The sequence below is a fragment of the Crinia signifera genome, chromosome 8 (genome assembly GCF_055691185.1).
Source record: "Crinia signifera chromosome 8, ASM5569118v1, whole genome shotgun sequence".
Taxonomy (NCBI): Eukaryota; Metazoa; Chordata; class Amphibia; order Anura; family Myobatrachidae; genus Crinia; species Crinia signifera.
Window position 1 is genome coordinate 75,848,738 of NC_139224.1, and position 14,593 is coordinate 75,863,330.

Consider the following 14,593-nt stretch of genomic DNA (forward strand, 5'->3'; position numbering starts at 1 on the left):
GGCTCCTAGGATCTGTGTAACCCGTGCTCTCAGCCAATCACTGGCTGCCCATTCATTTAAATGGGTTTTTGTTCTCCTATGTGTGCCCGCCACATAGGGCACACATTTTGCATGCAAGTCATCACATGCAAAAGTGCCAAATAGTGTGCGACCCCCCCCCCCCCCCCCCCCCAATTCCCATTTTGCTACTTCAATTACAGCAACAACTACTTGAGACAGCCCTATGAGCACAACATACCAACAGACATTAAGGGATATCTTATTACCCATAATCGCTGGTAATAGGCTGGGGCTCATTAGACCTGAAAAGCAGGTTGTGCCTTATCAGTATATGGTTTCACCTGCCTCAGGCAGGAAACATTCTTCGAAAACAGCCCCTTTTGCAGTGAAAATACAGTTGCTGCAGCCGAAAACACAGGGTATGCAGAGCATGTGTTTTTCATTAGACCATCCAAAATTGAAAGTCCGTCCAAAATTGATACAATACATACAGAGAAACTGCAAAAATGGTTTTATACAATGACACAAACTGTGTGTTCTAGAGTGGATACCATTAGCCACTTGATTGTGGCATGGTCACATCAGATGTCACCACTGCATACTGGGCCTTCCCAGCTCCTTTCATCTACGGCTCCTCCTGCACTTGCTGATCACTCCAAAGAAGAGTAAAGCTAGATAAATACTAATGTGGGGTACACACCAGAACAATTTGGCTCAAAATAGCCAAGTTTAGATACAACCAATTGTATGTAAATTGGTCCATTTCAGATCAGATGCGCAGCCCCGTGGGTCATTTCTCAGAAAAAAAAAAAAAAAGACCATTCAATTGGGTACGGGTCGCGATCAGATTGCATGTAGTTCTTAAGCGGGTGGGGTAGGCTCCACCAGATAGTGAGCGGGTTGCATGATCATCTTATGACCCACTCACGATCTGCATAAACCAACCAGCCACATTGGAAAGAATCTGGTAATGGCTGGGAACAAAATTACAGTGAACCATTTGCTCCAAAAATGATTTATCCAAATTCATTTTATATATTTCCAAGTTTGGAAGAAAACAAAATTGTCATTTACTCCCATGAATTACCAGATGTTCATGCCAACCAGTAAGAATGGAAAAAGTCTGAGGGCAATATTCAATGTAGAAAATTCTCTGTGCATGGCGAGAGATTTTTTCTCTCGCCATGCACTCTCCGTTTTCCGGAGCCATCTGCTCCCACTATTCAATGTATTTAAGACTCGCCGCCACTCGCGGTGAGTCTTAACCCCTGCAGCGGACGAGCGTCCGCGGCAGGGAGCTGACAGGGAGCCGTGGGACGGTGGCATCCAGGGAGATTAAAGTCTCCCTGGATGCCCCAGAACATATGTGGAGGGTAGGGGGCCCCCCCGGGACCCAGGCAGCACAGGCTGCCCCCCCCTATAGCCAGCGGGGGACCCAGTATTCACTGCACCCGAACGTGCATATTAACTATCGGGTGCAGTGAATATATGAATATCTAATGAGCGGCTCGAGCGCTCCGGCCCCCTGCTGGCTGCACTGTAAAAAAAAAAAATAAAAAAAAATATATTTTTTTTAATTAAATATATATTCATGTGCTATAAAAGCACATGAATAAAAATAACATGCCCCTTCACAGAAAAAAAAACTGATTTTTTTACACCAAAAAAAAAAAAAAAAAAAAAAAAACACCTTTTAGATTAAAAGTTCACATTCCAGCTCTCCATCAAAAGATGGAGAATTTCTACACGGAGAGAGACGGCGAAAATCACTTAGAAAGACGGAGAGAATTTCACATTGAAAAGGGTTGCTCGCTTTTGGAGAGCAAAATGCTCCGTCCAAGGCGAACAAAGCACAAATTCTCCAAAAAACACGGAGAACTTTTCTCATTGAATACTGCCCTTAGTGTATCCCAAACATTCACTTTAAGAAATTAGAATAAAAGTAACGCGATGCTCTAATTAAAAAAAATAAAAAATTTAGTAATTGCATTTAATCCATTTACATTTATCAGTCTGAAAAATAAAAGGAAAAAGGAAATGATAGTAAGTGTATGAAGGGACAGAAATTGGTATTTTAAAATCAAGACCATACAGTTCCGTTGACTGGTTATATTGCAATTGTATTGCCGTAATATACTGAATGGTCCTTATTGTTAATAAAGCAAATTATGGGAGTATGTCTGTTTTTATTGGATAAATACACAGATTGTGTAGTTGTTCATAGGATTGATTAATGTGAAAAAAAAAGAAAATATAAAACGGAAGGAAAGCTTTCCCTGAATGATTATCCCAAGAAAAGAACAGTCAGTTGCAACACAAGTAAATTTTACTTATATGAAGTTAGTTTGAGAAATCACAGGGAGTTCTACTAATAAGTTACATCTACACTTTAGGCAATCATTTTTAGAATTTATTTTGCATTGATTAACATCTAGCAAGTGTGTAGTGTGTTATCAGGATTTATCCATCAGGTCAGATCATTTAACATGGTCATAAATCGGATTTTTCAGTTATCACCAACTATGCCATGCCTTGATCCAAAAGGGCTGTGTGGGTTCAAGAGAAAGAGCGAGAAAGAAATGGGTCTTCTAGAATACAGCAACAACATCCTCAACTCTTGACCTAAGGTAGATTCCAAATCCTCGTCCTCTGGAAGAACAATCCATCTACCTCCAATGAGACATGGAAAGATGAAGTTTCTGCCAAGGAGCCTCAAAGACATGCTACAAATTTGAGGAGACCTTTCCAAACACAGATGCCTATTTCTAAGTCAGGGTAGGACAGACATACATGTTCAGAGAGCGCTTAAGTTAACAAAGCTTTGTATTTATTCATAAAATGAAACAATTAAAACCTGTAAATACACAGTTGAATCAAAGCCACATTCTGATCTAAATTGAAAGAAATATTTTAAATAAATTTTAAACATATTAAGCAAACCAGATTCCTTTTTATGCACAGTACCGTAGCCAGTATAGCTTTCCAGTGCAAGAATTTTAATTATCCAGTGCTATACTCTAACTTCCCTACAAATATCACAGGGAGAGTTGTAATATTATAGTAGCTTCAATTGGAGAGGAAGTAATATAATGATTGGTAATATTCAGCAGTCAAATTGGCAGTAGCAGCAATGAAATTCAGTTTAAAGCCATATAGATGCATGTGGGTAAATATTTCTCATGTTGAGTATAACATTGCTGTTCTAGACGAGTCTGCACAAGCAGCCCAAATATCTTGTGTAAACAACGTGTCCTGCTAACAATCTAAGAGCAATGATATAGTAAACAATGACACCTCAGGATTCCCCAATGTGCCAGGCAAGATGAATGTATATAGCTGGCTCGTACAAGCAGGTACACAGCTGTCAATTTTACAAGCTTCTTGACGTGTTTTGCCACTAGACATGGTGGGGTCTTCAGAAAAACGTGTTAAAGAGTGGGGATAATTATTTCTCGTGTTGAGTACACCGCTTCAAAACAAGATTCCATTGCGGCACCTGCTACTGTCAATTTGACTGCTGAAGAGCATTCACATCATATTACTTAATCTCCATTTTCAGTGCCCATACACACTAGAACAGGCTGGGCAACACCGGCCCTCCAGATGTTGATGAACTACACATCCCAGCATGCCTTGCATCAGTTTCAGCATGGCCACATAGCAAAACCAATGCAAAGCATCCTGGGATGTGTATTTCATTAACATCTGGAGGGCCGGTGTTGCCCAGCCCTGCACTAGAAGATTATCTTTCCAATCTAGCTGGTTGGAATGAAAATCTGGAAATTTCTGGGAACAAAGGCGGTCATCTGCATAAAAGCCCATACACTCTAGAACAATGATTTTCAACCTTTTTACCGTGCGGCACAGTAAATAAGATTTTAAAATTGCCAAGGCACACCATGAGATCCCCACAGGGCAAAAAAAAAAAAAAAACCTATTGACCCCATATAAAAAAAAATAATCACACTAATCCCCACAGGTAACAAAAATAAAAAACATTGGCCCTTTACATGAAAAGAAGAGGCCAGTAAATAACAATTAAACTGGTGGTGGCTGTAAACTGATTTGGGCATCTCTAGATCTGGGGGCACACCTGAGAACAGCTCAAGGCACACTAGTGTGCCACAGCACAGTGGTTGAAAAACACTGCTCTAGAAGATATTAGCATCAATCTTGTTTAAAAAAGGGGGCTTCTGAAAGATATTGAATGCAATATCTTCTGGTGTGTATGCATAATATCTTTACCAATGCTCCCCCAGGCTCATTGTTAAAAAGACATTGACATCTTCCGGACATGCAGGTCAATCTGCAAATATTGCTCATGAGCCCAATGTTCTGAGTGAATGCAAAATATCTTTCAAGATCAGCTCAAGGGAAATTGTTCAAATATCTTTTGTCTTTCATATTTTTAGTGTGTATGACCAATTTGTCTGTAGGACAAATTTGTGTCTGTTTTCCATGTTTAGGAGCAAATGGTCAATTGTCATTTGCTCCCAAAAATTTACAGATTGTCATTCCTACCCCGGCACACGTTTGAAAATGACTTGACATTTACAGGCAATCCTTAGAAGTGTTAGCTTAGCCAAAGTCCCATGGAGTATATACGAGGTGAGTGCTTAAGGTTTAAGTGATAAATCGTACACTGGATAAGCTCAACTATAAACTCTTTATGGAGACACAAGTGTCCTTCAGATAAGATCAAATAAAAAATTACAAGACAAAACTCAATTTATATGATAAAACCTTTTATCACAAGGCTAACACAAGATAACATTTGATTAGAAGTAATAGAGTACTCATGGTCCCTACTCAAGCAACAAAAATAAATTACAAATATCTATTTTAAAACATACCAATTTGTTCATCGTCAGGAATACTCATAATCTTCATTGCTTCCAGAGTTTCTTGAAACAAGTCTTTGTCTTGTTGACCTGGTATAGTGACATGTCCATTGGAAAGGAAACGATACTTGTTGTAAGCTTCCAACAGAAGATCAGCTGAGGTGAAAAAATAAAATATAATGTTGGAGGATAATGATATGCAACTCATGCAGTATACAGACATATGTACACACACACACACACACAGGAGGAGGCCCGGCACTCAGATTCAGATATATCTATATCAAGTATGAATATGATCGATCTACCATTAGGCCAAGCATCACAAAAAAAAATATATATATGTTAATGTCAAGGAACGTGCAAGCATAATCTAGTCTAAAATCTATTACATTTATTGTACATACAATACTCACTTTTCAGATGTTCACCAGCACCGGATAACAAGTAGTAAAACACATGAAATGTTCTTTCATCTTTGGCTTGACGAATCGCACGTGATTTCTCCAGTAGGTCTGGTACGACGTCAAGGCAAATCTTTTATTACAAAAAAGCCTCCAGCATAATATAAAAAAAATTTAGCCCGCCATCAGGTTCAATACATCTATTCTGTGTATATTAAAAATAAAAACCACAAACTTGTGACATGCCACGCTATAGACTAATAAGCCAGTAAAGCTCCATGTGCAGCACGGACAGTGTAATAGTTAGCATTACTGGGTCATGGGTTCGATTCCCACCATGGCCCTAACTGCAGGGTTTTTATATTCTCCCTGCACTTACATTGGGGTTCCTCTGGGTGCTCAGGTTTCCTCCAACACTTCAAAAACACACAGGTAGGTTAATTGGCTGCCAACAAAATTAACTTAGAATGTCTGTGTGTGTACATGTGGTAGGGAATATAGATTGTAACCTCCCCTGGGGCAGGGACTGAGGTGAATGCTTAGATACTCTGTACAACGATGCAGAATGTGTGCGTGCTATACAAAGCACTGTCAAATAAAATAAAGTCATTACTACAAGTGGGGGTTAGAAATATCACTCAACCCACCAGGGGGCTGAAATAGTAGCAGTAGTGGGCACTCAAAAGCATCTGGATAACCCCAGTCTGATCTAGCACTTAGACATTAAAAATTCCCAGGAGACCATGTGCCTATCCGCCACATCAAGGACACTCCTCTATAAACACACTGACCAATGTTAATGTAACATACATGCATATTAGAGACTTCTTTGATAAGCTTTTCCAAATATCAATATTGCAGACAGATTATGCTCGTACCAACACAAGTAGACTCTGGGCTGGTTACCACAAGGTGTGCATCACAAATTACCAGGAACACACTCCAAAAAGCAGCCATGGATCACTGGAAACCGCACGTGCTTGTTACCACAGCAGCCTGCAGGACTCCATAACATAGATGACAAGGAGACAGCCAGTTACAGGAGAATGAGGGTCACTAGCACAGGTGCACCCCTAATGTCCGATGGTGGCAGCAAATATTAGTAGCAGTATCAATCACTTAACACAGGGCATACTGTAGTTAGCATTCGCAACTCTGAGATTATAAAAAAAAAAAAAAAAATCAAAATGCCTGGCAAATGTAGCGACAGAAGTTCAGCTTGTGCCTTCCTGGCCATTGCCCTTGAGTCTGCTTTTATTATCTGTAGGATGGTCCTTCCTTCTCGCTCATAGATAAAAAGGGAATACGAGTGCTGGATGGGTTGTCTCTATCAATGCAGGTGACACATTGGACGATCACTGCGATGATCCCTTAGTGTTATGAAACCTGACATTTTTCATTTAGTTTGAAATGTATTCTTTTATAATCGTATAGAGGTTATATTATATTTATGAAATGTATGCTCTCCTAATTGCATATCCGCCTTATATCTTTTAGATAGCAGCGCCGATATTTACCGCTCACAGGCCCCTTCATCCATGGGGGAGTGGTACATAACATGTGCCGATAACACTCCTCCCCATAATGAGATTTCATACATCTGCCCCTAAATCACTATTGCTAAATTGATTCTCTCAATCTCTCTATACACACACACACACACAAAAGGATACAGGTTTCAATGTTTGCGCCAACAATGTAGCCATTCACATCAAAGTTTATCCGAATAAATTTGCCCTGCAAAAAAACAATAGTGTTAGGCAAGGCATACCACAGATCCCTGTAATACCAACCAATAGCAATCAGGTCCCCAGCTCTTGTATTTGTTCAGGTGCGGGACCATCTCCTAGCAAAAGTGTAGCATATATGTGCAAGAAGACAGTTAAAGACTGACCACATTATGTTCTTCTATAACTCCCAAACCTACACACGCCACCCCCTAGGCTAAAATAACTTTAATTGCAATTGAGCAGGGCAGAAAAAAAAAAAAAAAAAAAAAAAAAAAGGTTCAATATTTATGCAAATGAAGACATGCTACTTACAAATCGGGATGAATTATCATTTTTCACAGTCTTGGCATTTCCGAAGGCTTCCAGGATTGGATTAGCTTGCAGCAGCTGCCGTTCCAGTTCACCCTAACAATCAACATATATGCACTAAATATGCTGCTGGTATATAAAAAGGTTACATTGCAAGTCATTCTAACCACAAAAATAATTCATACACAATTACCTGATCTTTCTTAGATTTGTGCGAGGATGCCACATGAGCTAGATACTGGATTACTTTCTTTGTGTTTTCTGTTTTACCAGCACCAGACTCTCCCCTACAAGTTTATAAAGAGAAGAGGGAGCAATACAACTCAAATTCCTTATATTAAGATTAAAAAAAAAAAAAGTGGGGGGGGGGCATAAGATGTAGTATGTAGATTTTAAAATCTGATACTTGTTTAAGTAAAAAACTCACAAGACAAAAAAAATATGCTTAACATACTAAAGATATCTATGTAAAACTGGCAAATCTACATAACCCATTCAAAAGTTAGTAGTCAGACTAAAGAAATCTGGGTATCTGATCATTAGGGCAACACATGCAAAAGGTTGACATGGTCAAAAAAACTCATTTTGTTTTCTTTCTTAAACCAATTTATTTATACGTATCATCTACCATCAAGTGAGCATAGATAGTTAAATAGTTTGGTGAACAGTGAAGCATCGCAAGCCATGAGATGGGACAAGTTACACAAGTCCATGTCGACCTATGTGTACACACAACAAATGTGAAATCCCATGTTGGCCTTTTGAACAGGTCGACCTAGTAATCCGTAGAAATAAATCTGTTACTTCCATTTATTGTTCTGAAAATAGGTTTGCCCTCTCCTACATAAAAGCAAACAGGATTTTAAATCTAGTTCAGTTAAGGCATGTGGGCTGTCACACAAGCTTTAAATAATGCAACTTTAAGCTTCATAATGCTTTAGGCCTACTTTTTTGTAAAGAGGCTTATAACAACTATCCACACAAGATAACTTGTTAAACATCTCTCAGATCCCTTTGGGGGAACAATACTACAGTGGAAGATATAACTTGTCATATATGATATACAGATCTTAAGAAGGGGGGAGAGCTGGCAACAAATCTATCTAGCATCCTCGGAACGTTGATAAAGGACACAGTAGCGGGACCCCATACTTGACACTAATTACGAGGAACAGAATCCCAACGTCCATATCACTAGCTCATTTGGTCATAGGGCAGTATTCAATGAGAAAAATTTGCTGTGTTTTATGGCGAGTTTGTGCTATTTTCACGTTGGAAGGAGCATTTTGCTCTCCAAAAGGGAACCACCCTATTCAATGTGATATTTTCGCCGTCTTTCTAAGTGATCCATCTTTTCATGGAGAACTGGAATGTGAACTTTTAAACTAAAAGGTTTTTTTTTTTTTTTTTTTTGGGTGTCAAAAAGTCTGGAATTTTTTTCTGTGAAGGGGCATGCTATTTTTATTCATGTGCCTATAGCACATGAATATATATTTAAATTTAAAAAAAAAAAAAAAAAATTTTTTTTTTTTTTACACAGAGCAGCCAGCAGGGGGCCGGAGCGCTCGAGCCGCTCATTAGATATTCATATATTCACTGCACCCGATCATTACATATGCACGATAGGGGGAGGCAGCTTGTGCTGCCTGGGTCCCGGGGAGCCCACCTCCCCTCCACATATGTTCTGGGGCAGCCAGGGAGACTTTAATCTCCCTGGCTGCCACCGTCCCCTGGCTCCCTGCCGCTCGTGCGCTGCAGGGGTTAAGACTCGCTGCGAGTGGCGGCGAATCTTAACCACATTGAATAGTGGGAGCAGGAGTGGCAGCGAGCCCTGCGGAACAGGGCGAGTGCATGGCGAGAGAAAAAAAATCTCTCGCCATGCACGGAGAATAATTCTCATTGAATACATCCCATAGACTCATTATCATTGTTTGGTGAGACTCTTTTGAGCAAGATCAATCAATTGCTTTCAATACAAAGCTTACCACATTTCTTTAAAATGTATAGTTGACATATGTATGCTTATTGCTTTATGTGCAAAGATCAGAGAAGGGCATACCATTAGTTTTATTTTCCTTTATTCATTGCTTGAAGCCAGTAGATAAGGAATATATATTGTGATATACCCAGCTTTGTCGTTCTGAAGTAACCAGAAGTGCAGGCGGCATCCTGGCCATGTCTGGCTCTTGTAAGTGCTCTTGTAGTGGTTGGGGCAGGACTATACCACAGCAAGAGATGGCATGCCATGTTAGGGATGGCCATGGAAACCTATTTATCAATGCTTAATGGCCAAAGTAGAATAGTTTTGCCATTGATGGGGAGCACCTAATTGTTTCCTTCCTGCGCAGCATTAACCAAAGTGACCCACCCAATGGGTCTGAAACACTGGCAGCAGGAGCCAGGCAGCGCTGATTTCAGAGGCGCTGCCCGAAAGAAGGGAGCACAGACAGTGGCACTCCCAAGGATTTTCCAGGTTTGCCAGTCTGAGCAATGGCGCATAGCCCAGAAAATTCTCGGGAGTGCCAGTAAAGGGGTTAAACCTTGCTGAGATGCCGGTATTTATCTTCAGTACTATAAAAACTATATATTCCTATACCAACTACTGAGACAGTACTATTAACTTTTTGCATTAACTGCCTGCTTCTTTCAATTAACCTTTCAACAGCATTATCATTAGAACCCAAGGGATTGCTACTCTTAGATATTTTCTTTACAAGAAAAAAAAAAAAAAAGCCACACACACACAAAGAGTATACATACGTGCAAAGAATAGACTGGTCTTCTCTATCTGTGGAGGTAGGGGGGAAAAAAATGATAAAATCAAGAGTCATACAGTAATTTCAGTGACCACATGTATCCTTTAGAAAAAAAATAAAAAATACAAGAGATTTAAGAACTTGAACCAATAGCAGGCAAGTATTATTTACGACTAGTCTTAAGGCCCATCTGACGGGCAGCAAGAGTTTATGCTCATGCAATCCTCAAGTTTTGTAAAGTGAAAAGTTTTTTTTTTTAATGGACACTTATTAGGCCTTTAACCCCTTCGGTGGTATTCCCAGATATTTCTCGGGCTGGGCTGCGCTGCAGGAGCAGACTCTCCCAAGAGATTTCCGGGCACTTGGGGAGGATCAGGGCCACACGGCTGAGGATCAATCACGCTCGTCCATCCAAATACAGGAATGTCTGAACAGACGAATGGCTGAGCGCCCGAACACAGAGTGCTCCCAAGCCGCCACAGACAGCAGAAGCCAGCAGCAGCCCCGGGGGAGCAGGGACAGATGAAGAAGGCAGCGGCTGCCCCCTCTGTGGTGAGTATTTCAGGGGAAGGACAAACCTACCACCCAAGGTGTTAAGGATCCGCTTAAGGGAGTCTGTTTATGGTGTTGTATTCAGAGCTGTTGGAGAGGGAGGGGCTGTTTGAGAGTGGGTGCCTTTTACCTGGGGGCCTAGAACCATGCCTGCCTCCTATGCGGCAGAGACAGGGCAGTGGGAGTAGAAAGCAAAGGCTGTTGCAGCAGCACAGCCTCTCTCCCCCACTCAGTACACGCTGCTATATTTTAAGATATAAAGACAAGTGTAATGGGACTAAGGGGTTGAGAAACACAAGATACCCTAGCAGTCAAAACAGGGTTGAAATGCCAGAGCACAAAAGGAGAAGCTAGCAGAAAGCTAGTTTCCTCTTTCCCCCCTTAAACTATGGAGAACGTTATTTTTTTTTATTTTTTTAAATACAGGTGGAGTATCCCTTATCCAAATTATTCTGAAAACCATAGTTTCCAAAATCTACTTTTATTTTTTTGCTAAACACTTACTAGTGACATCTGTACCTGGCACTAAATATGTGCAAGGACATGATTGCTTGGCATTCAAAGTCAGTGTCTAAAATTTTATACAATCTTTATTTTGTATGAAACAAGGTTTTAAATTAAGAAACAAAGTATATTTGTGTGCATTCGTGTGTTTGATGTCCGTACACAACATAAATGCAAGATCTCATTCAAATATAAAAAAATATTCCAAAATACGGAATAATCAGTTATCCACAATTCTTCTGGTCCCGTGAATTGTGAATAATGGATACTCAACCTGTACTAAAAATCAACCACTTGGCACTCAAGTAGACCTGCAGGATCCACAAAGTTCCTTTAAGTTTGATTTTTATTTAAATTTATTACCTTGCATCATGCTTCGATAAGCAGTGTCCGTGATGGCATAAATGTGTGGTGGCATTTCATGTCTTTTCTTGCCTTTGTACATGTCCACAATCTCTTCAGAGTAAATTGGCAGGTTTTTGTATGGGTTTATTACCACACAAAACAAACCAGAATAGGTCTAAAAATAAAAGCAATATACACACCAATTATTTAAAAAGAAAGTTGAAATTACGATTATAGATTAAACATAAGGCCACAGCTATAAAATGAGACTGGTCATGGTGGGAGGTCAAATAGATTGTATCTATATGTATATTAAGTGATTGTTGCACTGACATTGTAATATAATGCTATTAATCAGGTACAAGTAATATTTAGCAGTGTAGTTACTGTGACAAGAATTGAGAGAAATACATTTTACAGTGAAGCTGAAATACCCAGTAAAATTTGTATCTATATGTATATTAAGTGATTGTTGCACTGACATTGTAATATAATGCTATTAATCAGGTACAAGTAATATTTAGCAGTGTAGTTACTGTGACAAGAATTGAGAGAAATACATTTTACAGTGAAGCTGAAATACCCAGTAAAATTTCAGAAGCCAGAAAAACACTCCAATAATGGTTTTTACCACAAACATGGTTGTACTATAGTCATTACTTGCCTACTGCATATCTGACAGAGCTATTAAACAAAAAAGAAAGGGGAAGCAGCGCTGGCTATGTGGGTGTGTGTAATGATAATTGGACTGATTGTACAAGTTAAAAAACAGTATGTTTAATGTAACATGACCAATAAAAATGATAATGAATCAACAAGTATACATTATACAGGTTGAGTATCCCCTATCCGAAATGCTCGGGACCACGAGTATTTCGGATAGGGGAATTTTACGGTTTTTGGAATAATTTTTTTTTTTAGCATACTTACCTGTCCCCTGATGGTGTCCGGTGGTCCTTCGGCCTCCACGCAGTCCCCGGGCGTCCACAGCAGGCCTCCGGCATCTTCTCCAGGCTCTCCAGCGGTCCCAGGAATGCATTGCGCAAGTGTGTGCGCGCACCGGTGACGTCACCGGCGCGCGCACACACTCGCGCAATGCATTCCTGGGACCGCTGGAGAGCCTGGAGAAGATGCCGGAGGCCTGCTGTGGACGCCCGGGGACTTGGTAAGGGTTGGGGGGGGGGGGGGCAAAAAAAAAAAAAAAAATCCGAATTATTCCAAAAACCACGGTTTTTGGAATAATTCGGATACGGGATTCTCAACCTGTAACTGGATTTTGGGGGATTTAAAAATGCAGTGTGTGGACTGTCCATTCCTATTGTGCCTGGGGTCAGGACCATAAAGTGCAAATGCATGTACAAGAGTTTGGGGTTACCGTCCACCTGTAGATAGGATGCTGGGGTGTGTAGTTTGTATCTCCCTGGGACTCAAGGCCCGAGTTGGAATTTGGGCCGAGTCACCTTCCAGTGTAAGGGAGTCACCCAGAGCTGGATCGTCCAATTGACATAGATGAAGTCCTTCCAGGTGGTGGGCAAATCGCCAAAGTGCAGCAAATAGTGGTCCACAAAGGAAAAAGGTCTGAGGCTGGTTTGGAGTAGTCCAATAAAACTGGGTGTGGGCAGACATTGACGCGTTTCGCCGTCTCAGCGGCTTTAGCAAAGGTGATAAGGTATTGCATCTGAAGGGTTTTTATACCAGACTAAACAGGAAGTGAATTGGTCACGTGATACACAATCTAACACATAATCAGTCCAATTTGTCCATAAAATATAGTTAAGGTATGCAGAGGAGGCAGAAAATAACATAAATAATGTATTTGTATTTATTAAAAAGCGTTTTTCCACATAATAAAGATAAAAGAAAAAATCCGAAAAAAGGGTTCATTGGTGAGCTGTGGTCACATGTTGCGGGGTATTGCATTAAAGAGATAAGGTTTCATTGGTTAAGGGTTTATACTAGCTAGCTGTAATGATCCCGTATTGGTCTGGGATGTAAGTAAGGAAGTGGGGCATGATGCAGAAAACACTGAGGGCGGAAGTACTACATCCGTACTTCCTCTTTCTAATCTGCAGGTACGACGCTCACATAATGAAAGTGAGCGGGTAGGGTGTCGTGGGCATCCGGGCTCATGATACGGAGGCTGTGAATACTTAATGCGGCCGGACGTACGGCTCTGCATTACAAATTCCGTGACATGAGGAAGTGGGCGTCTCTACAGCGTCCGATCACGTGATCGGAACAGAGGGAGTGATCATCCCTCTGCACTGCGGTCACGTGATTGGTGACGCTACTAGGTAGTTGCCATAGCATTTCAAAACCAGTAATGGGCAGGGAGAACGTGCGGCTCCGTATTCATACTATAGTGATGTAGGGAGGTGGGCATCTCTCTAGCTTCAGATCACACGATCGGAACGGAGGGAGTAATCTTCCCTCTGTGTTTGGTGACGCTGCTAGGTGGTTACCAAGGTGATTTCTAATACAAAATGTAAAATGGGCAGGGAGGAGAATATGTAGCAAAAGGAGGGACATATTAGCGTTATCAGAAGATGGGCTGATATTTATGGCAGCTAAATGAAGGTTTCCTGTTTATGAATGAGTTCCCACTATGGATTGAGGTTGTATTGATACGAGAATATTATGGTCATTAATAGTTGTGTAGTTATGGGTCAAAAAATGTAAACCAGATAAATAATAAAGATATGGATGAAAAAAAGTGTATATATGATAATAATAAATCCTAGGGAAAAAATATATATATATATATATATATATATAGCACTTACCCTAACCTCCAAGAAGGAAAGGAATAGACCAGCACTCACGTTTTGTAGAAGAAAAGATTTGTATTGGCAGTTACAGCATAATATACAAGCAGGCTGACCCAACAGCCGTTTCAACTGGATAACCTTCCAGTCTTCATCAGGGGTGCATCACAGTGACACCAGACACGTTTATATAGTATGAAAACAGGGCGCCAAAACCTCCCAGCTCATTTCGAATGGGGAGCTGTCAATCAGCACCACGTTACTGAGCATGCAGCGCTTGTCAGATGACGCTGCTGTGGGGGTGTGCTGTGCGCGTCATAGGGAATCCCTGTGACGTGTGTCAGTGAAACCGGACTGCCTGGAAGTACGTATGTACACTGAGAGATT

General features: G+C 40.6%; 1 protein-coding gene across 2 annotated transcripts in view; it reads right to left on the minus strand.

Annotated features, from left to right (window-relative positions):
• MYH9 (myosin heavy chain 9) overlaps positions 1–14,593 on the minus strand; it is a 111,647-nt gene that overhangs the window by 73,252 nt on the left and 23,802 nt on the right. For both annotated transcript variants that reach the window (XM_083156678.1, XM_083156677.1), the window contains exons 3-9: positions 11,460–11,616; positions 10,045–10,072; positions 7,478–7,571; positions 7,288–7,380; positions 6,919–6,982; positions 5,258–5,356; positions 4,854–4,997 (exon numbers count right to left, since the gene is read on the minus strand). In XM_083156678.1, coding sequence (XP_083012804.1) covers positions 4,854–4,997; positions 5,258–5,356; positions 6,919–6,982; positions 7,288–7,380; positions 7,478–7,571; positions 10,045–10,072; positions 11,460–11,616 — 679 coding nt within the window. The remainder of the gene's footprint in view (positions 1–4,853; positions 4,998–5,257; positions 5,357–6,918; positions 6,983–7,287; positions 7,381–7,477; positions 7,572–10,044; positions 10,073–11,459; positions 11,617–14,593) is intronic.